The sequence below is a fragment of the Desmodus rotundus genome, chromosome 6 (assembly GCF_022682495.2).
Source record: "Desmodus rotundus isolate HL8 chromosome 6, HLdesRot8A.1, whole genome shotgun sequence".
Lineage (NCBI taxonomy): Eukaryota > Metazoa > Chordata > Mammalia > Chiroptera > Phyllostomidae > Desmodus > Desmodus rotundus.
In genome coordinates, this window is record NC_071392.1 from 115,315,240 (window position 1) to 115,337,893 (window position 22,654).

Consider the following 22,654-nt stretch of genomic DNA (forward strand, 5'->3'; position numbering starts at 1 on the left):
GAGGATACAAGAAATTGGAACCCTCATGGGAAAGTAAAATGGTAGCTTTCTGCAGCCCAGGCAAACCCTAACGGGCCCAACAGCTGAAGGCCACCCGCCAGCACTCCCAGTAACCAGAGCAGCAGGTCCTTGATCGAAGTGGGGTCTGGACGATGCAGCGCCAAGTCCAGCACTGACAAGCATGGAGTGGGGAGCTGTGCCTCACTGTGCACCCAAGTATTAGTTTGTGTCTGTGTCCATACGTAGCTGGGGTGAGGCTGTGGACAGACAGACAGCAGGACTAGAAGAGAGATGGCCACCTGCAATGAGGGCCCAGCCAGTTCCCATGTGTACCAAACTGACGGAGTCTCCCCTCCACCCTGGCACTGGTCTGCACTGGTCTTAACAGGTCTGGGCACAACCTGGGAGGGAACCTGGGCTTCCACTGCACCAGGGAGGGGTGGCCGGAGCCACAGAGCTATGGAGATTCAGGCAGGGGTCAGTGTGGCATAGTGAAGTTCTGCGCCCCAGGTGCAGCCAGCACAGCTGCCCTGACATTACGACAAAGTCCACTCCTACCGCATCTTCTCACAAGGCCTGCGGGGAACCCCCAGGCACTGGCAGAGCGTAAATGCAAATCCAGTTTTATTGGCAAAAAGAAATGGTAGAGCCGACTGGAAATTCTCACCTGGCCCAAGCGGCAGCACAAGACCAAAAGGAGGAGGGAGAGAGGGAGCAGGGAAAGGAAAAGATGCTGGGGAGGCAGCCGAGGAGGGTCTAAATGGGGGTGTGGCCTGGGAAGGAGATGACTCAAGGCTCCAGGTGTGGGGAAGAGAGCAGGGAAGGAGGGGCAGCCACGACCCTGCCACCTAGAAGGGTAGCAGCTCTTCCACAGGGATGTTGAGGGTGACATCCATGTCTGGGGTACACCTGGTAGGAAAGAGCAAAGAGGGGCTGTGAGAGGCCAAGGAGGGACCCCAGAGTTACGGGGTGGGGGAGCATGTCCTCAAGGAAACCCTGCTCTTTAGAACAGGGGTACTTGCTTGGGGAGCCCCATCCCAAAACACATCTGCAACCTCGCAGCCCAACTGTGTGAGGTCGCGCCCATGTACACCACGCACACACTCACTCAGAATGAAAACAGAACGGGTCCCACAGGACTGATGATGCCTTACAGAGGCCAAAGGTCAAGAGGGAGCAGGAACTCCGTTCTAAAATGCTGGGGCCCCTTGGGTCCAACGCTCTTTGGAGTCAGAGACCCATTTGGAGACCTGGCTGCGAGCCACTCTGAGCGTCCTGTCGCCCCTCTCAGAGCCGCTCTCCTCCAGCTGGCACCTGTGCACCTCACTGTGGGACAGAGCCCACCCGGGGGGCCTCCCTTCCACATCTGCCAGCGGGTAATGACCCAACCTCGGTCATCGGCAGGGGACTAAATGGGACCATGTCAGCAAGGGGCGAGGGCTCAGCAAGCGACGGGCATTATACTTCCCGCACCGGGAGTGAGAGGAACGGTTCCTGGCAAGGCCAAGACCGCCGCAGAGATCACGTACTTGGGTCTCCGAAGCAGAACGTCTGCAAACACGACCTCTCGGGGGTCCCTGATCTGGACTTGGAGCTGTCCCACCTCGGCCCTTAATTTGGGTATTTCCTGCTCGAACTGGTTGACGAACTGAGGGGAACAGCAGGGGAAACTGAGAAGCCAAGTGCCCCCCAAGCAAAGGAAGAAGAGGGCGAAGTGGACAAGGAGTCGAGACATTTAGAGAAGTGGCCTGGGCTTTGTCCCCGGGAATCCAGGGACTCCAGAGAGGGGCCCCTCGGGCAGGGCAGGGCTGGCTCGCAAGTGAGTGACAATGCTTGATGGTCCTAAAAAGGTGAGGGGATCGCGGAGAATGGAGACATTGCAGAGTGGGGGGCAGTGCTTGGTGATGACGATTAACGAGGGCCGGCGGAGACAGTGAAGGCCACTCCCACGGATAACTGGTGAAGGTGCAGGATAATGAAAATAAAAAGGGTGACGACCGTGAAGTTCATTAACACAGGTAATGAGTGATGGTCAAGACAAGAATTAAGGGGTGAGGATAGGGGGTGGCTAGTGACAGTGAAGTGATGGTGGAGTGGGCGCTGCTCGGTGATGTTACTAGTGGGTCATGCCCAGTGGTGACAGTTTATAAGGCAAGGCCTAGGCCACCACAAATCCCCTTCTCAGATGTCCTGGGGACAGCCCACCCTCCTGCTCCCTCACAGAGGAACCACTGCCGTCCTTGCCCACGCACCTCTCTGAACTTGTTCGTGTATTTCACCATGTTCCGGTTTTCCAACATCCTCTGCAGAAGACCCTCCTGATGGGGTTGCTGGGTTTTCTGTGGATGAAGCAGAGTCGGGCCCCCACATGCCTCTCCCTGCGCAGCAGCGCATTCACGACAGAGGCCAGTGGGGGCCCGGGGGGCCTGGAGGCAGAGGGTAGGGAAGCAAGCAGGACTGGATGGAGGACCTGGATACCCGCCGCAGCCACGGGCTACTCACCACCACCAGAGAACTCAGAAACTTTTTCCTCTTCATCTGAATCTCATTAGACAAAGACTCCAGGACCATTCTGAGTATCTCCTTAAAGTCATCCAACTCATCCTGGGGGCCACCAGGAGCATGTTGGCCACCAGCCCTGCCTCGCCCCTGTCCAACAGGGTAAAACCAGGGACTCACATACCTGCTGGTTGTCCTTCACCTGCTGCAGCTGGTGCACGAGGTTGTCAATGTGGACCACCTTGACCGGGTACTCATGGTCCATGTAAGTACTCAGGAAGTTCACTTCCTCCTGAGTCTTCTTGATCTTGGCATTCAGCTGCTCCACCTGCTGCTTCAGGTCTGGAGAGGTCAGGAGCAGGAGGCAGGACCCTCCCTCAAGGACCCCCTCCCATGGAGGCAAAGCTCTCCTTGGCCAATGGATTGGGTTCTGGGCTGAAGCCAGCTCACACAGGGCTGGGAGGTGGTGAAAAGGCCAGGCCCCAGAGAGTCTTTTACCCCCACAGAAGCAGCAGTACAGGGTAGGAAAGAGAAACAAAGCTGGCGCGACATCCCCAGACTAGTCCCAGCTCTTCCCCTGACTTGCGCTGTGACCCTCCCCAAGACCATCCCTGTCTGGACACCAGTCCCCTCACACACTCAGCCCCAACACAATAAGCCCAGGGAGATGGGGCCACCCTGGCTCCCAAGACACAACCACAGCAGGATTAAGTCCCTCCATGGAGGGGGTCCCCAGTATCTGAGGCTGTCTGACACACCGACCCTCCGCTCTGGAGGCTTCTTAGTCTGCTCAGGGGAAAGAAGCCATGGGCTCAGCAGGAAAACGCCAGGAGACCTGGCACCTGGCCCAGGCACTGACCCCCAGAGCGACCCTGGTGGGAAACAGAGGCAGACCCAGATTGGATTCTGGCTCCTAGCTGTGCAACCTTCGGCAGGCTACATCACTTCTCTTAGCCTCCGTTTCCTCATCTGTAAAATAGGAGAACAGCCCCTGCCTCACAGGTGGCTGTAATGACAGAGCGCCCATAACAACAAAGACACATGGGGCCTGGAAGTGCCGAATGCTCTCCTGGCAAGCTATTAGCTCTGGGTCTTTGCCATTCCACCGGCCTAAGAAGGGAAACGATGGGCCTGATGGTTCCGGGACAGCAGGTCCCAGGTGAGTGCCCTGCGGATGACCTCCCCAGAGGGTCAGGTGAAGATCAAGAAGCTTTTTGCATCGATTCTTACAGCTCATCTTGGAGTCCTCCTTCTCCTTCCACTCCTGCAGCTCACACTTCATCTGCTGCAGCTTCTTCTCGTTTGAGTACGCCAAGAGGTGGACAATGGTCTGTGGGAGCGGTAGGGTTGGCTCGCCCCACAGAGAGCACGGCCGCCTGGGGTACTCAGCACTGCCCTGGAGGAGTCCCCAGACCTGACCCCACTCCCAGGCCAGAAACCTTTCCAGAGGCCGGAAAGCAGTCACCTACTTCCCTACCCCCTCCCACAGTTCCCCTTAACTACCACCCACTTCAGCCATTGGCCCCACTGCCCAGCCAGGCACACAGGCCCAAACCCAGGCATCCGTCCCTACCCTCCCCCACCCAGAATGTCACCAAGTAGTATGGACTTTATACCCCAAATTGCACCAAGAGCCACACCTTTCTCTCCACCGCCACTACCCCATTCAAGTTCTCTTCATCTCCGGTCTGAAATGTGGCAACAGCTACCCCTAACGGGTCCTCTCCTCTGACCTCCATGCAGAAGTCAGAATGTTTCTTTAAAAAACAGCAACTTTGTCCCTCTCGTATTTGAAACCTTCCAATGGCTCCCCTCTGCCCTGTAAACAAGGCCCTCCTCCATTCGGCCTGGGCCAGTCTTAGCTCCCTCTGATCCCTTCCTCACACCTGTTATCTGGCCACACTATGCAACATGTAGCTCCGTGGGCTGGCCAAGCTCCTTCTCACCCCAAGCCCTCTGTAGCCATTTCCTCTGCCTGGAACCCTCACCTGCTCTCTGCCAGTTAATACCTATGGCTGCATGTGTCAACCCAAGCATCACTTCCTCCAGGAGGCCTTCCTGATCCTCCCATGTCTGGGTTAGAGAGCCCCACTATGCTCTGAGTCCCGAGGCCCCAACACAGTACGCACAATTGTCTTCCTAACTGCTTGGGACCCCATAGAATGGGAGCTTGATGTGGACAAGATGTTCCACTGATCACTGTTTCCCAAGGGCCTACAGGAAGTCCTCAGGATGAAAAAAATGAATGGATCCACGAGAGGAAATCAGACAATGACTTTGTCTAGGAATGGAGAATATCCTAAGTCTCCCTAGGCTGAGTAACTCTGTATGCCCTTGGTGTCTGTTATGGACTGAATTGTGTCCCTCCCACCACACCTCAAATTCATATATTGAAGCCCTAACCCCTAACGGGACTGTAGTTGAAGATAAGCCCTTTAGGAAGGTAATTAAGGACAAATGAGGTCAAAAGGGCAGGACCCTAATCCAATAGGACTGGTGTCCTTATAAGAAGAGGGAGAGATGCCAGAGATCTCTCACTCCACGTGAGCACGGAGACAAGGCGGTGTGACAGCACAGCAGGAAGGCAGCCGCCTGCTCCCCAAGGGCAAAGACCTCCCCAGACAGCAACCCTGCTGGCGTCTTCATCTTAGACTTCCAGCCTCTGGAACTATGAGAAATAAATTTTGGTTGTTTAAGCCAAAATTTCTGTGCTATTTTGCTTATGGCAGCCGAAGCAGACCAACCAAGTTCCCAAAACTTAATTCTCTCTTCATCTCACAGGCTCCGGCGAACTCAGCCTCTCTTCTTCCTGGGCAAACTGTGGTCAGAGAGGGGACTCAATTCTCCACTAAACCGCTTACTCTGCCTCTTCTTCTGCTCAGACTCCTGGGTCCCCTGTGAACCTTAGCCTCTCGCCACAGCTTCCCCCAGCCTCTCCTAGAGGAGGTGGAGGACATTCCCTGGGCTCTCTGCAGAGTCACTCTTCACCCATGGACCAGAAGTGCCACCACTGCATGAGGGTGGTAATCACAGCTGGTGGAGGGAACACAGATCCTGGCGCCAGACTGCCTGGGCTCAAATCTCAACTCTGACCCTTGCTAGCTGAATGACCTTGAAAGTGACCTTGAGCAAGTCACCTAGCCTGTGTATCTATTTCTTCATATGTAAAATCAAGAAAATGATAATGCCCACCCACAAGGTTTTTGTAAGGATACTTGAGTATCTACAAAGCACTCAGTATCACACTGTGCCTGCTTGTGATAGCAGCGACTTTCTCTTGTACACCTACTGTGTACCACGTACAAACCCCCCACCTTTGGACTGGGTGCTATTGAGCCCTCTTTTACAGAGCTCAGAGGTTAACTCAAAGTCGCTCAGCTGGTAAGTACTGACATTAGAATGAGCCTCGCCAAACCCTCGTCTAATTCCAAAGCCCTGGTGCTGTGCAACCAGCCGAAGAGGCCAGGAGAGGGCGCCAGAGCGCTCAGGAGGGCGGCGCGGTGGGCAGGTCCAAGGCGCAGAGGGCAGAGGCGGGGCTGCAAGGCCACCGGTGAGGCCTCACCCCAAAGATATTCTGCTGCTGTAGCATGCAGCGCATTTTCAGGGCTGAGCTGTCCTCCATGTCCTGGATGGTCTTGATCAGATCCTGATTGAACTTGGTGAGGAAGTCCTCCTGGTTGCGGAGCTCCTGGAGTGAGGTCTGCCGGTTCCTGAGCATCACCTGTGGGAGGAGGGAAGCGGATGGGAGGCAGGGCCGCGTCAGGCAGTCGGTGCTCCTCGGTGTCTGGGGACCACTTCCCTCCCGTCACACACTCGCCTCCTAGTGGCCTTGACTGGTAACTGCAGCCCGGGCTGGAAGGCGGCTCCCCATTGTCTATGGGTCACAGCACCTCCAACTATTTCATCCATTCGGAAATGCCCATTTTCCCATCATTTTACATCTCTGATGCAAGGATGCATCTTCCAGTTAGTGCGTGTCGCAATCTAACTGACATATATTTTATTAGTAGGTGAATAAAATAAAGGTGCGCCTTATCATCAATGGCTCCCTAGAATCAATGAAATATAGTAGTAATAATCATTATAATAGAAAATGCCCCAGGTAGGTAAAAAAAGGTGGCAGAGATGATGGGCCATGTCTGGAGGAGAAGCAGGGAGGCAGACTGAATGATAATTGCTAACATTTCCCATCAGGCAGCTGAGCTGTGTACCCTTTCATCTCATACAACACCCCTGTGGAAACAGCGAGGGTCTAAGCTTAAGTCCCGTCCAGCAGGTACACAGAATCCACAGTAACACCACCACCACCAACTGCTGAGGACCTACTATGTGTCTGAGCACTGTGCCTCCTTTGGTACATGGCACATGGTGTCAGTTCATCCTCTAACAAACCTGTGTTTACTAACTCAATTTTACTGACAGATATAAGCTCAGACAGGTTAAGTGACTTGCACCAAGTCACACAGTCAGGGAGTGGGAGCCCAGGCACTGGAAAGGCAGACCTCTGACTCCCAGTGTGTCTGTCTTTCCACTACACTGAGACAAGGAGCTGAGTGGGCTTAAGCCGCAAGGCGTGGCTGAACCTCCAAGTGATTAAGACTTGAATGTTAGGACTTGCATTTGCTTCAAATCTCAGCTCTGTCACTTACCACCTAAAGGAAACGGGGTGAGTGAGGCTCCCAGAGCCCCACTATACTCATTTCGAACATGGATAACTAACACCCACTTCAGAGGGCTGCTGTAAAAAAAATTAGTGAGATCATATTCACAATCAGGCCACGTAGTGGCAACGCTTCGCACACTCATTGTGCAATCAGTGAGCAGGAACTGCTGATACTCTTTTGCCAGCTCTAAACATATTTCCACCTCTGACATACCTCTGTGCTCTCTCCCTTATTCCTTCTCTTTTTCCTTATTTCTCTGTCCCTTGCTAGAACCCTCCCCTATTCCTCACGTAATAATAAGAGTCAGAGGGCAAACCTATGGGGTGCTCATTATGTGCCTGGAACAGTGTTAAGCATGTTACACACGCCTCACCTGGCACTGTGTTTAGCCCCACCTTAGAGATGCAGAAACTGAGGGTCAGCGAGAGTTGGTAAATTCACTCCACGATCTTGCCTCCACATCTCCACCCCAAAATATCTCCAAATATGGCCCACAGGAACCAGAAGCATTTTGTGAAAAATGCCAGTCTCCGGCCCACTGAGCCAGCATTGCTGGGGCTCACACCAGGAATCTGTGCTTCTAACACACCCCACTCCCAGTGATGCAGATAAACTGTAGAATGAATGACCCCTGCTCTAGAAATGGGTCTTCTCTCACCACCAGGTCTAGTGTAGAAACCTTTTTTTTGCTTCTTTCCTGACCCTTACCCCAATTTGTAACTACTAATTATAGTTTGTAATTATGTCTTCCCCTTTCCCCAGGAGAAAAATAAATTCTTATCACCACTCAACATAACATACTTTTCTTATTATCTTGCTTCCTGTCTGTTCCCCCCTAGAATGTCACAGCCAAGGGGGCAGGGGCATCGGTCGTTTTGTCACAACTCTATCTCCAGCACACAGAACAGTGCCCCGAGCCCCATAAGTGGGGGTTGAATAAGCTGAAGAGTACCTATTCTCCGGGTGTTTTCAATTTGCTTATGTCTCCCCCGACTAAAGCGGAAGCTCCATAACAGCACAAATCCTGAGTGCCAAGTTCATGGCCGCGTCCCCAACACCTGGCATGGTGCCTGGCACACAGTAGGTACTCTCTCTCGGGTTGTAGATTGAATAAATAATTGTCCTGAGGCTGAGAGGCAGAGTCAGGACCCTACTCCCTCTCCAAGAGGTAGTGGGGTAGTTTCTACTCCCTTTCTCTGTTTCCCCCTTGTCTCCACAAGTCCATTCTCCACACAGCAGCAGCATCCCAAGGACTCCTGTGAAAATCTGAGTCAGGTCACGTGCCTGCTCCACTCGGGAGCCCTCCAGGGTCTTCCTGTTCTACTCAGCATAAACCCACCAAGTGGAAACGTGGTCTACAGGGCGGCACACAAGCCATCCCGCCTATCCTCACATCCCAGCATCTTTCCCTCATCGACTGCTCCAGACACGCCAACCTCACCCCCGCTCAGGGCCTCTGCTCGTGGCTCCTCTACCCCGAACATTCCTCACTCAGATGTTACCACCTAAGCAGCCTTCCCGGACCACCTTGTCCGAAACAGTCACAGCCACTCTCTCCTCTGTGCCTCTTTAGCCCCCTCACCTTATCGTTACGCCTCTTCATGAGCTGTTAGCATCACCACACTTACTACACACTTGTCTTGTTTATTGTCTGTCTCCCCCAGTAGAACGTGAGCTACCGAGTGTCAGAGGCCACACGACTGGTGAATCCCCGCACTTGGCACAGGCCCGGCACATAGCACCGTATTTTGCCATTCACAATGCGCACTTTTGGCCCAAATTTTTGAGGGGAAAATAAGGATGCATGTTATACATGGGTGGTACTAATTCCATATCTGTATAAATGTTTTTAATTCTTGTATTTATGCCTAGGGGTTAAAAGTGTTAACTCTAGCCCTGGCTGGTATGACTCAGTGGGTTGAGTGCCAGCCTGCAAACCAAAAGGTCGCTGGTTCAATTCCCAGTCAGGGCACATGCCTGGGTTGCAGGCCAGGTCCCCAGTTGGGGTGCACGAGAGGCAACTGATTAATGTCTCTCTCGCACATCAATGTTTCTTTCCCTCTCTTTCTCCCTCCCTTCCCTTCTCTCTAAAAATAAATAAATAAAATCTTTTAAAAAATAAAAGAGTTACTCTAGAAAGCAATAACGATATCTGTATGCAAAATAATACCCTGGAATATGAAAATTGGTTTTGTTTCTAAATATAAATAAATACACTGAATTTAAAAATTAAAACTGAAGATTTTCTTCCTGAAAGTTTGACCCAAAAACGTGGGTGTGCATTACACTCGGGGTGCCTCATACCCGGCAAAACACAGTAGGTGTTCAATAAATGTTTGTTGACTAAGTAAATGAATGAATGATTATAAGAGACAGCGTTAGAAACTGGGAGGAGCACAGGTTTTAGAGCCAAATTGTCTCAGTTCATTTTTTATCAAACAAAAACACATAAACCCTTCTAAAGTCAGAATAGCGATAACATCACAAATACAAGTTCCTCCTTTAAGAACGCTGGGCTGCCTCTAAATCGTTTTGCAAAATTAAAAGTTAAAGGAAAGAAAGGTCTCAAAGCAAATACATTTTTCGCTATTTCTTTATATAGTAATCATTGTTCATTGAGCTATTAAACACTTTCTTGGAGAAATTAAGAATTCTTCTACAGTATTTTGTAATACTTATAGTATTTAGTATTGTACTTTTTGCCGTAGACACGAAAGCCCCCTCCTTCTTTTAGTTACTTCAAATACTTGGAAACATCATTCAGAAGCTGTAAAAAACAATGGCTGGTGAGAAAACTAATTATTCAAAATTGCATCAGTTGATGTAAAAAAATCAACAGTACTCTTCTAAGCCTTGTTTCAAGATGCACTGTGTTCCATGAATGGAATTTCCCGAAAATAAACTAGCCACAGATTGCATTCCTAATGCAGGGAAATGAAAAGGGATTCTGATTGTCTTTCCTGAGTCTTAAATACAAGGGCACTTGCTTAACTGGCTTTGACCCCTGGTGCTGCCATTTTCTAGCAGTGTGACCTCTCGCAAGTCATTTATCTCCCTGCACCTCAGTTTCCTCATCTGTAGAACAGAGATGATGGTGTGTCCACAGAGCCGCTGTGAGGGGGAAATGAATCAAGTCGGACTCACAAAGTGCTCTGCACATGTTTGCCGTCCCCATCCCCACACCCCCACCCCAGGCCCCAGAGCCTGAGGGAGGATGCTCCAAATACCTTCAGTAGCCGGAATTTGGCCTTTGCAGAGTCCAACCGCATTCTCAGAGGTTCCTGTGGATTCCTGAGCTGGCCTGTCCTCAACATAGGGGGCTTGGAATACCCTAGGGCATGGGACAGAGCAGATACAGTGAGGGTACAGGCAGGCCTGGGATCAGGTCCCAAGGAATCCAGGAGAGATGGTCCAGGCTCCCAGCTCTGTGCACTCACAACTTTATAACATGTGACAGTGAAGCAAAGGATGAAATTCACATCCACCAGTAGACTCCTGGGCTCCCCTCTGGGCCTCGATATAAGGGAGGGAGAAGCCCAGGGAACTTCCACATACTCAGTGACTGTGGGTATGGCCAGAGGGGAGGAGGAGCACAGGAAACAGCCAGGCACCCCCGATCTCTCCCACCAACCTGACCACTGGCAAGCTCGAACATGGTAGGGACTGAGAGCAAGAACTAATGAGCCACACGGCGCGGGTTGAAACCTAGGCTCTGCTTCTACCAGCTGTGTGACCTAGTGCCCATCTCACAATCTCTCTGTCCCCCAATCACCCCATCTGTGAAGCAGAAATAAGCATCATGCCTAGCTGGTAGGGTTGTCATGAAAAGTAAATATGAAGTTACTGTATTTTAAAGTGTTTGGAATAGTAGCTAACATATATTGAGTGCTGAATACACATTATTAGTCGTCTGTTTTCACTAATGGCCTGAGAATGGGCCTCAGGACCACACAACCAAAGGCTGATGCAAAACTCCGACGGACTATGACATACCTATAAAAGCTGCGGTCCTGCCAGAAAAGAAGTATAGGGAAGTAATCCCAATCAGAATGAGGCATTTAAAGGGCCTGTTCTGCCTTGGCTGGTGTGGCTCAGTGGATGGAGCGCTGGCCTGCAAAGCTAAGGGTCACTGGTTCAATTCCCAGCCAGAGCACATGCCTGGGTTTTGGGCCGGGTCCACAGTAGGGGGCGCGCAAGAGGAAACCACACATTGATGTTTCTCTTCCTCTCTTTCTCCCTCCCTTCCCCTCTTTCTAAAAACAAATAAATAAAATCTTTTAAAAAGGGGGGGGGGCTGTTCTTAGAATCCCTGCTTCCTGTCAGTGTGTCCTGCACCAGCATGACACACGTCACCCAAACCATCACAAATGCCGCAGCTGTGTTCTCGGCCCCCGCCAGAGTCCCTGCCTCTGATGCAACCTGGTTTATGTCAGAAAAATATTACTTCTAATGAACCAAAATCCGTAGTCCTGGAAAATTTTAGTATGAAGTACATTCAAACGGTTTTGTGTGAACACATGAATTCCTGTACCGTGGTCCCCGCTTCTCCACGGTTGCACTTTCTGTAGTTTCAATTACTCACAGTCACGATCCAAAAACATACAACGGCGAATTGCAGAAATAAACAACTCCTAAGTTTTCCATTGTCCACTGCTCTGAGAATCGCGAGGAAATCTCGCCCCACCCAGGGCGTGAGCCCTCCTTTTGTCCTCACAGTATCTCCACCCTGTACATGCCCCTGCACTCAGGCACTTGGTGGCCATCTGTGCCAGCTGTCCAGGGGCCGCAGGGCCTGTGTGCCAGGCACCCTCTCTTGCCTCAACGATGGCCACGAAGCACGAGAGCAGTGCTGCTGGCAGTTCAGATGTGCCAGAGAGAAGCCAAAAGTGCTTCCTGTGAGTGCGGAGGGGAAAGTCCTCAACAAGGAAAGGAGAAAAATCATATGCCGAGGGTGCTTCGGTCTACGATAAGAACAGATCTTCTATCCACAAAATTGTGAAGAAGAAAAAAAAACTGTGCTAGTTTTGCCACCGCACCTCAAGCTGCACAAGTGGTGGCCACAGTGCCTAGTAACTGCTTAGTCGAGATGGAAGAGGCATTGAATCGTGGGTGGAAGACACAACATCATCACGGCTCCGTGACCCTCCTTCTGACACGTCATCAGGACAGCAGCAGCCTAACGCAGTCACAATGCCTACTTCACTCACCTCACTGCGCCTCAGCATCTCATCGCCTCACGTCATCACCAGAAGGGTCAGCACAGTACAACAGATTTTTTTAGAGAATCTTTTTTTTCTCTCAGATTTTATTTATTTTAGGAGAGAAGGGTGGGGAAAGAGAGAGGGAAAGAAACATCATGTGTGGTTACCTCTCATGCACCCCCCACAGGGGGCCTAGCCCGCAACCCAGGCATGTGCCCTGACTGGGAATCGAACAGGCGACCCTTTGGTTCACAGGGCGGCACTCAGTCCACTGAGCCACACCAGGCAGGGCATGCAATAGATTTTTTGAGAGACCACCTTCATATAACTTTTAATACAGTATATTGTTATGATTGTTCTGCTTTTTTTTTCTTTTTCATGGCACAGTGATTCTATACGTTTACCAGGAAAATCACCCAATCCAGTTTTCAGGTCCCTCAGGGGCTAATTTTTGAGTAAGTATATGTTTAGGATTAGACATGAACCAAAGGTCATAATTACAGGGAATGATGTTTTGGTCTCAATAAAATAAAGATCTTTCTAATAACAAGGCTGACGATACCCAGAGTGGACTGCGCCAGTGAGGGGAGGTACCGGTGGGTGGCAGGCTCCCATCCCCGCAGCAGCTCCCCTACAGTCCCAGTACCCACCTGTCAGGAGACCGAACTGTATCTCCCCCTTATTATTATTATTACCCATCACAGGAATGGCCGTGTAGCCACCTGAGCTCATAGTGGCTGCTTGTCCCCATAGTGGCGGCCTCTCCAGGCAACAGCTGCCTCTGGCTCTAGTAGCTGCCTATCACTGATTGTTCTACTTTATTAGTGTAATATTTTTTAATTTTTTAAAAGATTTTTATTTACTTATTTTTAGAGAGAGGGGGAGGGAGGGAGCAAGAGAGGGAGAGTAACATTGTTGTGTGAGAGAAACAATGATCCTCTCCCACGCCCCCAACTGGGGACCTGTCCCACAACCCAGGCATATGCTCTGACTGGGAATTGAACTATCCGCCTTTAGGTCAGCCGGCCCACACTCAATCCACTGAGCTGCACCAGCTAGGGCTAAATTCCAAAACTTTTAAAAGAACATAAGATTAACTGTATTTAGTAATTTATTTATTATATATACAAGAGTTACTTAAATACCCAATGGTTTTTGTTAATCAGATTAAGTGAATTATTTAGAAATAAAAATAAATATATTCACTTATAAATGGACCTTAAAAGATTTAGGGGAATTTAATTAACTGAGTTCCCAAATCCCCATCACAGGTGGCGTTGGTGGTATAGTGGTGAGCATAGCTGCCTTCCAAGTATTTATAAAAATAGTAAGATTTATAAATTGAACTTCAGTACTCAGGGAAATCTATAGCTTTAATAGTGAGTATTTCTTCCCTGGCTGGTGTGGCTCAGTGGACTGAGTGCCAGACTGAGACCCAAAGAGTCCCTGGTTCGATTCCCAGTCAAGGCACATGCCTGGGGTGCAGGCCAGGTCCCCAGCAGGGCACACACAAGAGGCAACCACACACTGGTGTTTCTCTCCCTCTCTTTCTCCCTCCCTTCCCCTCTAAAAATAAAATAAATAAAATCTTTTTTTTTAATTAGTATTTCTTTTCATTAATGGTAGTAATCCTGGTTTATCTTTTTTTTTATTAAACTTTTTATTTTAAGGTAAGTTCAGATTACATGCAGTTTTAAGAAATACTACAGAGAAATCCTATGTACCCTTAACTCAGTTTCTCCCAACAGTAACATCTTGCAAAACTAATAGCGTATCACAACCAGGATACTGACATGAAGACAGGCAAGATACAGAACAGTTCCATAACCACAAGATCACTCACGTTGCCTTTTATAACCACACCCACTTCCCTCCCCTTACCACCCTCTCCTCACCTCTGCTTCTAAACCCTACAAATCACTACTCTGTTCTCCATTCCTGTAATTTTGTCATTCCCAGAATATCACACAAATGGAATCATAAAGTATGTAACTTCTGGGATTGGCGCTTTTTTTTTTTACTCAGCAAAATTCTCTGGAGATTCATCTAGGTCATTAAGTGTATCAATAGTGCTTTCCTTTTTACTGCTGACTAGCACGCCATGGCACGGATGTACCACAGACAGTGTAACCACTTACCCACTAAAAGACATCTGGATTGTTTCTAGTTTAGGGCTACTGTAAATAAGGCTGCTATGAAATACTCATGCTCTGGTCTTTGTGTGACAGGAAGTTTTCATTCCCCTGAAATGCATAAAAGGCAATTGTTGGATCATCATGGGAAGTGCATGTTCAGTTTCATTAAAAACTGCCATGTTCTTTTCCAGCACGGCCGCACCATTTTACATTCCCACCAGCCATGAATGCATCATACAGCTTCTCCTGTCTGCCAGCATTTGACGTTATCACTATTTTCCACTTTAGCAATTCTGAGAGGTGTGCAGTGACATCCCACTGTAGTTTAATTTGCATATCCCTAATGGATGATGATGCTGAACATCTTTTCATGTGCTTATTTACCATCTGTATATCCTCTTCAGTGAAATGTCTCTTTATGTCTTTTGCTCATTTTCTAAATGAATTGTTTTTCTGTTGAGTTTTGAGAATTTTTAAAAAGGTTTTATTTATTTATTTTTAGGCAGAGAGGAAGGGAAGAAGAGAGGGGGAGAAACATCAATGTGTGGTTGCTTTTCACATGCCCCCCACTGGGAACCTGACCCACAACCCAGCCATGTGCCCTGACTGGGAATCGAACCAGTGACCCTTTGGTTCGCAGTCTGGTGCTCAACCCACTGAGCCACACCAGCCAGGGCTTGAGAATTCTTGGTATTTCCTACATAGCGGTCTTCTGTCGGATATGTGGGTTTGCAAATATTTTCCCTAAGTCTGTAGTTTGTCTTTTCATCCTCTTAATGGAAACTTTCATGGAACAAAAGTTTGTTGTTGTTTTTTTAATGAAGTCCAACTTACCCATTTATTTCACTTTTCTTTTATGGATCAAGTTGTCTGTAAAGTTTAAGAACTCTTTACTTGGCCCAAAGATTTCTCTTCCCTATGTTTTTTTCTGAAATTTTTATACTTTTACATTTATTTTTTTCTTTTTTTTAAAGATTTTATTTATTTATTTATTTTTAGAAAGGGGAGGGGAGGGAGAGAAACATCAATGTGTGGTTGCCTCTGAAAATGTTACATTCACCAGGACTCAGCATCAATGAGTACACTTCTAATTTACCATCTCTTCCCATGGAATCCAACTTCAGCATTACATACTGAACTATGTGTTACTTAACTATAAACCACTTTCCTTTTACTTTACAGTTAGGGCATTATATTAACTTTTTATTATATATGTAGGTAGGTTATATTATCTATGAAGTTTATTCCAGGACACTAAAGGAATATCAGAAAGTATTAGTTACTTAAGGAGTGTTGGGTCTGGTAAGATTGAGCAATGATGCTTTAAAGAGATCTCACTTAGCCCTGGCTGGAGTGGCTCAGTGGATTGAGCATCGGCCTATGAACGGAACCAAAAGAATCACTGGTGGGATTCCCAGTCAGGGCACATGCCTGGGTGTGGGCTGGTCCCCAGGTGGGAGCGTGCGAGAGGCAACCAGTCGATGTTTCTCTCACACATCTATGATTCTTTCCCTCTCTTTCTCCCTCCCTCCCCTCTCTCTAAAAATTAATAAAATCTAAAGATCTCATTTAGACCTCATTTAACTCTCACAATCATCCCATCAGGTAAGTATTAGTGTCCTCTTTTTACAAATGAGGAAACTAAAGCTCAGAAAGATAAATGCCCTTCCTGAGACAGTAAATGGCAGAGCCAAGATACGAAGCCATGTCTGCCTGAGCCAAGGCCTCAGAACTCTCCCCTGGCAGAAATGACAGGGATGGGGGAGAGATTATCCTGCATTCACCGAGCCCTGTTTTCTCTCCCTCCTGGACACAGAGCTGGGCTACATTTCCCATCTTCCTTTGTGCTTACAGGTGGTCAGGTGACTGAGCTGTGGCCACTGGAATGTGAGTGGGAGTGATACTGTATCACTTCAAATGTGGGCCATATTCTTGCTCTCTCTCTGTTCTTTCTGACGGCAGGATGCAGAAGTATCCAGCAGAGGACTTCAGTGCCTCACAAAATGTCACAGCCACAGGGTTAAAGGAGTCCAGGCCCCTGAATACAAAAGATCGCCTCCTCCTGCCCAGACCCACAAATGTACTTTGACATATATGAGATACAAGCTACTGAATTAATACTTGAAATCTGAGGATTGTTTATTAAAGTAATCAGCCTACCATAATATACAAGGGGGGACCCAAAAAACAATGTATTTATAAAACATTGTGTATTTGTTCTTACGTTTAAACTTCAGTCACCTTCCAAGTACTCTCCATTTGATGCAATACACATATTGAGATTTTTTCCACCGCTCAAAACAGTTTTTGAACTCGTCGATTTTGACACCTATAGTGCTGTTGCCATTTTTTATTTCACCTTTTCCACATCCACAAAACATTCCCACTTGAGGACTTTCTCATTTGGGGAAACAAAAAAAAATTGGTCAGGGCAAGACTGGATGAATAGGGAGGGTGGGGCATGGGGGTCAGGCTGTTTTTGGTCAAAAACTGCTGAACACTCAGCACAGTGTGGGCAGGTATGTTCCTAAATCACCCATCACGAAATGGGCAAACGTGTTGAAAGAGTCTTCAAAAAAAAAAATTCACTGAAGCCGAACGCAGCCTCTCACAACAATGCCAGCTGGTACACTGATACAGATAGATTCCTAGAACACTCACCCATTGGGGGAAGCCTGTAGTACAAGGGGCCCACCTTCCACAAGATAATTCCAGGGTTTTGGGGGGGGGGCCCTGCTTGTAAACGGTGGCACCAAGGGCCAAGAACATCCCCTCTGTCCAATCCCCAACTCCCACACCAGCCCCCGAGTGCCTCTGCTCACCTGGCTGGATGCTAATCCAACTCTTCATTTTGCTTTTCTTGGGGCCACTGGTTTGTAGGACTGGAAGCGGAGTGAATGGCTTGATTTTCTGCTTAGACTGCTGCCATGGACCATAATCCTACCAGTCACAACACAATCAGTCACACAGCCTGGTGGGTTCAAATCCCAGTTTCACCCCTTACAGGTATCTGTGACTTTGAGCAAGTGACTTTACCTCTCAGGACCTCAATTTTCTCATCTTTAAACTAGATCTAATTATAAACGTACCTCCATAGGTTGATGCGAGAATTCTGAGAGATATTTATAAAGTATGTGGTAAGTGTCCCATAAACGCTATCACTTTTTTTTAGTCTGCCAGTCAGAATTTACTAAGCACATTTAGGCTGTGAGGTGTTAAGAACTGTGCGAAATAGAAAGTATGGGAAAGACCCAATAGGGAACCAGAGTAGCAATGAGACATAAATAAGAGAGAGACATATTATACCCTTATATTCTGATAAGGTGGTGAGAAAATTGAGGAGTCATGCGCCAGTCCCACTGCAAATGTGTGACACAGCATGTCCTGGAATTCAGGTCTCCAGACTCTACCACCCGGGACAGTCGCTTCCTCGGGGGTGGAGGGAAAGAGGACAGCAGGCTCAGGTTCAGCGAGCCCCCCCATCCCGGCCCTGACCATCCGGAACTCACCAGAATCTGGAACTTATGGGCTGTGGAGCGACTCCCAGAGTGGCAAGGTCTGGAAAGAGTTGAGACGGGAAAGAACTTCCATCATTCCCAATCCATGGGGATACAAGCAGCAAACGTGAAAAAGGCATGGAGACTCGAACCCAAAACCGCAGTTTACTAGGGACACAAGCCAAGCCAGAACCCGGAGAGCAGCAGTAAGAGGCGGGGCTACGGGAATGTGGGCGGGGGAGAGGGAGGTGTCAAAAGTCCGAGGGAGGACCTCCCAACGAGAGCTGGGCAGGAGGACACGCATGCGCACTTCACCACATCGCGAAGCTCCTTTTACCTACTTCGGAAAGACGCACGCCATTGGGGAAAATAGAAGAAGCGTCGTGAGTCTGCCGGCCACTGATCTCTTGGGATGCCTATTTATTCGGCTTCTCCATCTTCCTTGTCTCAGCGTGGGTCACGGGATAACTCAGGCCACTCAAAATTCCCTTGGAGACCCGATGCTTCCTCTTGGTCTGCATCTCCAAGGAGACGGACGCAGACTACCGAGCGCCTAGAGGGACTAGTCTCGCAGGGCAAAATGTAGCTCTCTACACATTGTTCTCAATTTGGTTTCAAATATCCCTCAGCAGGTCCCGCCCAACATCCTAAAGAACTATATGTCATATTTCTCTTCTCATCAAGCCTACATCACTTCCTTCCCCATCCATGCTCTTGACTTTGCTTCCTATTTCACTAAGAAAGTCGTGTGACGAGTGAACTCAAAGGTTCACAGCACCTCATTTGCCCACCTACTTGCCTCCCTCCTTTGAACTACTTATATTGCCTAGTAAGACGGAATCCTACAATTATGCACTGAATCCTATTCTCGCTTTCTCTAAAATATTTCCCCAGCAACTCACCCCGTTTTCTCCCATCACCCTCTCCTCCGTATTATTCCATTGGCATACCAATATATTTTAATTTATTCTATTAAAAAAAAAAAGTGATCCCTGGCTGGTGTGGCTCAGCCGGTTGGAGCATCACCCTATAACGAAAAGGTTGCAAATTTAGTTCCTGGTCAGGGTACATACCTAGGCTGCGGTTCAGTCCCAGGTCCCGGCATGTACAGGAGGCAGGCAATGGATGCTCCTCTCTTGCATGTACGTTTCTCTCTCCCTTCCTCTCCCCCCTTCTCTCTAAAAGCCATGAAAAATGTCCTTGGGTGAGGATCAAAAAAAATTTTTTTAAAGCGACCACTTCCATCCAGCTGCCCTCCCATTTCTGCTTCACAGCAAAACTGAGGTTTGCCTACTCTGTTGCCCATTCCTCTCTCCCTCTTTCAGCCAGGCTCTCACTCTCCGCCTCTCCACTGAAACTGCCCTTGCCAGCGCCACCAGTGTGACCTCCACTCTGCTAAACCTCACAGTCACGTCTCAGTTCTCATCTTACGTGGCCCGTCTGCAGCATTTGGCACAATGGGTCATTCCCTCCCTCCTTGACACACTTTTCTAAACTTGGCATCCGGGAAACCACTCTCTTGAGTTTCTTCCTACCTCCTTCTCCCTTTATTATCGGAATCACCAGGGCTCAGATCTGCTCCTCTCTTTTTCTCTATCTGCTTTCACTGCGCGTGTTCCCTTCCAGTCCTACGACTTCAGATGCTTCCCAGACTCACATCTTCAGCCTCTCCCCTGAATTCCAGTCGCATACATCCAATTGTCTACTCAGTATCTGCATTTGGACACCGAATAGGCAACTAGCGTGCAATCTTTCCCCAGAAACATTTCCACTCAAGTCAAAATGACAACTCCCTTCCTGGAGTCATCCAAATCTGTCAGCAGTACCTTCAAAGCATGTCTGGAATCAGACCGCTTACTACCACCACCCACGCACACTCCGCTTTCCTCTCGCGCCTGGACTGTAGTATCAGTTCCCACTCCAGCCTCACTCCAATTCTCTCTCCACACCCCAGATTTGCTAGATGGAGCATAAATTTAAAAGTGCATTCCAGTTTAAAAAGTGATTTAGAGCAAATGTAGTGATACCTTGGTACGTGTCCTTGATTCGTTCCGAGTGGCAAGCAAGCAACAAAGTATTTGAAGCATTTTCTCCTGCCAGGCGGCATCATGACTTATACAAGTTGTAGCAAGTGCTACACGTGGCAAGCAAGTGCCTAAGTGCTGAAATACTTTTTATCATCAAAATGTGACGAGTTCTGGGTTTGAGGAGTTCTGAAGCTGACGAGTACTACACAGTAACTTGAAATCATTTAAACTTGAATCAGGAAATGTTACTAAAGAATCCCAGCCCAGCCCTGACTGGTGTGGCTCATTGGGTTGGGTGTTGTCTCCCAAAGCGACAGTTCTCCAGTTGGATTCCAGGTCGGGGCACATGCCTGGGTGGCAGGTTCAGTCTCTGCTTGGGGCATACGCTGGAGGCAGCGGATCAACGTTTCTCTCTCACATTTATGTTTCTCTCCCTCTCTTTCTCCCTCCCTTCCCCTCTCTCTAAAAAGAAATACATAAAATATTTGTATTTTATGTAAGGTTGGAACCAGAGCTTCCAACCTTATCCCCTTCTTTAAAATCATAGGAAAATGTTTTAAACTGCACTGCGCACTACGGTAAACAGAAGAGACTGCTATGGTAAGTGGTCAGCTGGGCATTCTGGCCGTCCAGGGCCCTCTGGCTTGCCCCTAGCGCTGAAGGAATCACTATGTCAGGCAACTCCATTTGCAGAGCCCACTGTGCCACAGCACTCCAGCTGGGAAGCTCTGTACCAAGAAACAGTTAAAAAGTAGGCTACCACCATATGTGGCAAACCAAGGTGGTTGCCTACTCAACACCCATTTCTCCCCACCCATCTCAGCTAACAGCCCCTGATCTTACTCGATATGCACAGTGTTTAGAGGAGGTACATCCCAGCCCAAGTCCCAGCTCCCTCTCCGGCAGTCATGACTGATCCAAGCTAGGCTGTGCGTCCATTTCCCTTGCCAGTTACAGCCTTAGTCTAAGGCATGTACTAAACATCTGGCCAAAGAGTAGAGTAGGAAGTCTACTCAGAGCCTTTTGGGAAAGATTTTCATCACACTTAAAAAAACAAAAAAAAAGACATTGCAAAAAAACATTCCCTCATCTGCTTCTACATACTGTCACATCTGTGTGGCATTCTCAGAATTGTGGAACTGTGAAGGGAGTTAACCGAAGGGAATCGAAGAAAGGAAAGTGGCGGTACCTGCTCCTTGATAGCATTTTCGAGCCATTAAATTAACCAGCCTGTTATCTATCTAGGAAACCCACTGTGCACCAGACTCTTTAACACAGGTTATCTCCTTGAACCCCCACATTCCTCCGACAAGCAGATATTAATACCTCTTTGTAATGGATGAGAAAATTGGAGCTATGAACACCAAGCCATTGGCCCTGTGGGACAGGCTGAGAATCGAAGCACTCACATTCACGCTAGGGTCTCCCTGACTCCACAGTTCACCTTTCCTTCACTGAAGTTGGAAAGGTCCCTGAAGCACCCTGAAATGTACAGATATACAAAAAGAAGACAATGCTGACAAAAGATGGTAGACCCACCTTCTCAACCACCCACATTTTATCAATACTTGCAAAGAACCAGTGGAGGCAGATGATAGAGGAATAGATTCCCCAGCGCTAACTTCAGCCAGGAACTATGTGTGAAGAGGTTTCTTGGAGAGCCTGATGCAAACAGTCCTTGATCCACAATGTCAGAAGCAAATAAGTTTAATAAATACAAGCCATCTATTTATAACTAGGGGCCCTCTATTAACGCCACCGCTTGGCCAAATGATTTAACCCTATCTCCAAGTCCCCGTGTAAATGGGTAATCACAGCATTGTTTTGAAAGATTCTATGTGCTAAGGCTTGCAATGTGCTTAGAACAGTTCAGGGCACTTCAGCCCGCTCAATGTATCATATTTGTTATCGAGTATGCTGGACATCTTTTTTTAAGGCAATAATGGAATAGAACTTACTTGAAAATGTGTCAAAAAAAAAACAAGGATTGATGAATAGAGGTATAGTAGTGTGATAGAGGTACAGTAAAATCTTAATGATAGAAAGTTAAAATAGTAAAAAGCTAAAGGTAAAATGCTCACTGTGAAATTCTTTCAACTTTCTGCAAGTTCAAAAATGTTCATAATACAACGTTTAAAAAAAAAAATCGCACCGCGGTACGCTTTGGGAGCACGGAGGGCTCCGTTTTGTTCTGTCCCAACAGAAAAGGTATACAAAAGAAAACAAAATGGGCGAGATCTCCTCCAACTCCGTCCCGCCTTTCGGCTGTGGGCCGTTGGTAACGCTGCTTGAATGAAATCATCGAGGACCGCTTGCGAAATACCAAATCCTCGAGAGCGAGGCCCCGGGCTGCCAGACGCTCGCCAGGGGCAGGGACGCGCGCCAGCTCCCCGTCCCGCGCCGGGGCCCAGGGGGCGGGGCCGGCGAGCCCAGCGGAAACGCGGCTCGGCCGCGACCGGGGGGTTCCGGGCGGGCGCCGGCCGCCCCGCGCCGCTGGTAAATATTTTTGGCGGGGCGGGGCAAAGCAGCATCAAATTTCACAAAAAAAAAAAAAAAAAAAAAACCCACCCCAAACCCCACAGCACCGCGCGCGATGGGCGCCCTTTGGCTGCGGGAGCGAGTGGAGGATGC

At 48.6% G+C, this 22,654-nt stretch overlaps 1 protein-coding gene across 5 annotated transcripts; it reads right to left on the reverse strand.

Annotated features, from left to right (window-relative positions):
• Positions 1-607: 607 nt before the first annotated feature.
• On the reverse strand, positions 608-22,597 carry C6H20orf96 (chromosome 6 C20orf96 homolog). Of its 5 annotated transcripts, none has more exons than XM_053926716.2 (13): positions 20,024-22,597; positions 19,070-19,174; positions 18,338-18,484; positions 18,009-18,057; positions 17,322-17,439; positions 10,391-10,494; positions 6,062-6,220; positions 3,730-3,829; positions 2,684-2,841; positions 2,503-2,604; positions 2,253-2,339; positions 1,530-1,648; positions 608-909 (listed from the first exon to the last, which is right to left on the reverse strand). In XM_053926716.2, exons 3-13 carry the CDS (start codon positions 18,355-18,357, stop codon positions 849-851), a joined length of 1,077 nt encoding a protein of 358 aa, XP_053782691.1. In that variant the 5' UTR covers positions 18,358-18,484; positions 19,070-19,174; positions 20,024-22,597; the 3' UTR covers positions 608-848. The 5 variants fall into 5 exon arrangements, with proteins under 5 accessions (XP_053782691.1, XP_045050822.1, XP_053782690.1 ...); XM_045194887.3 differs by having other exon boundaries at positions 18,338-18,558; XM_053926715.2 differs by having other exon boundaries at positions 18,338-19,174.
• Positions 22,598-22,654: the final 57 nt, after the last annotated feature.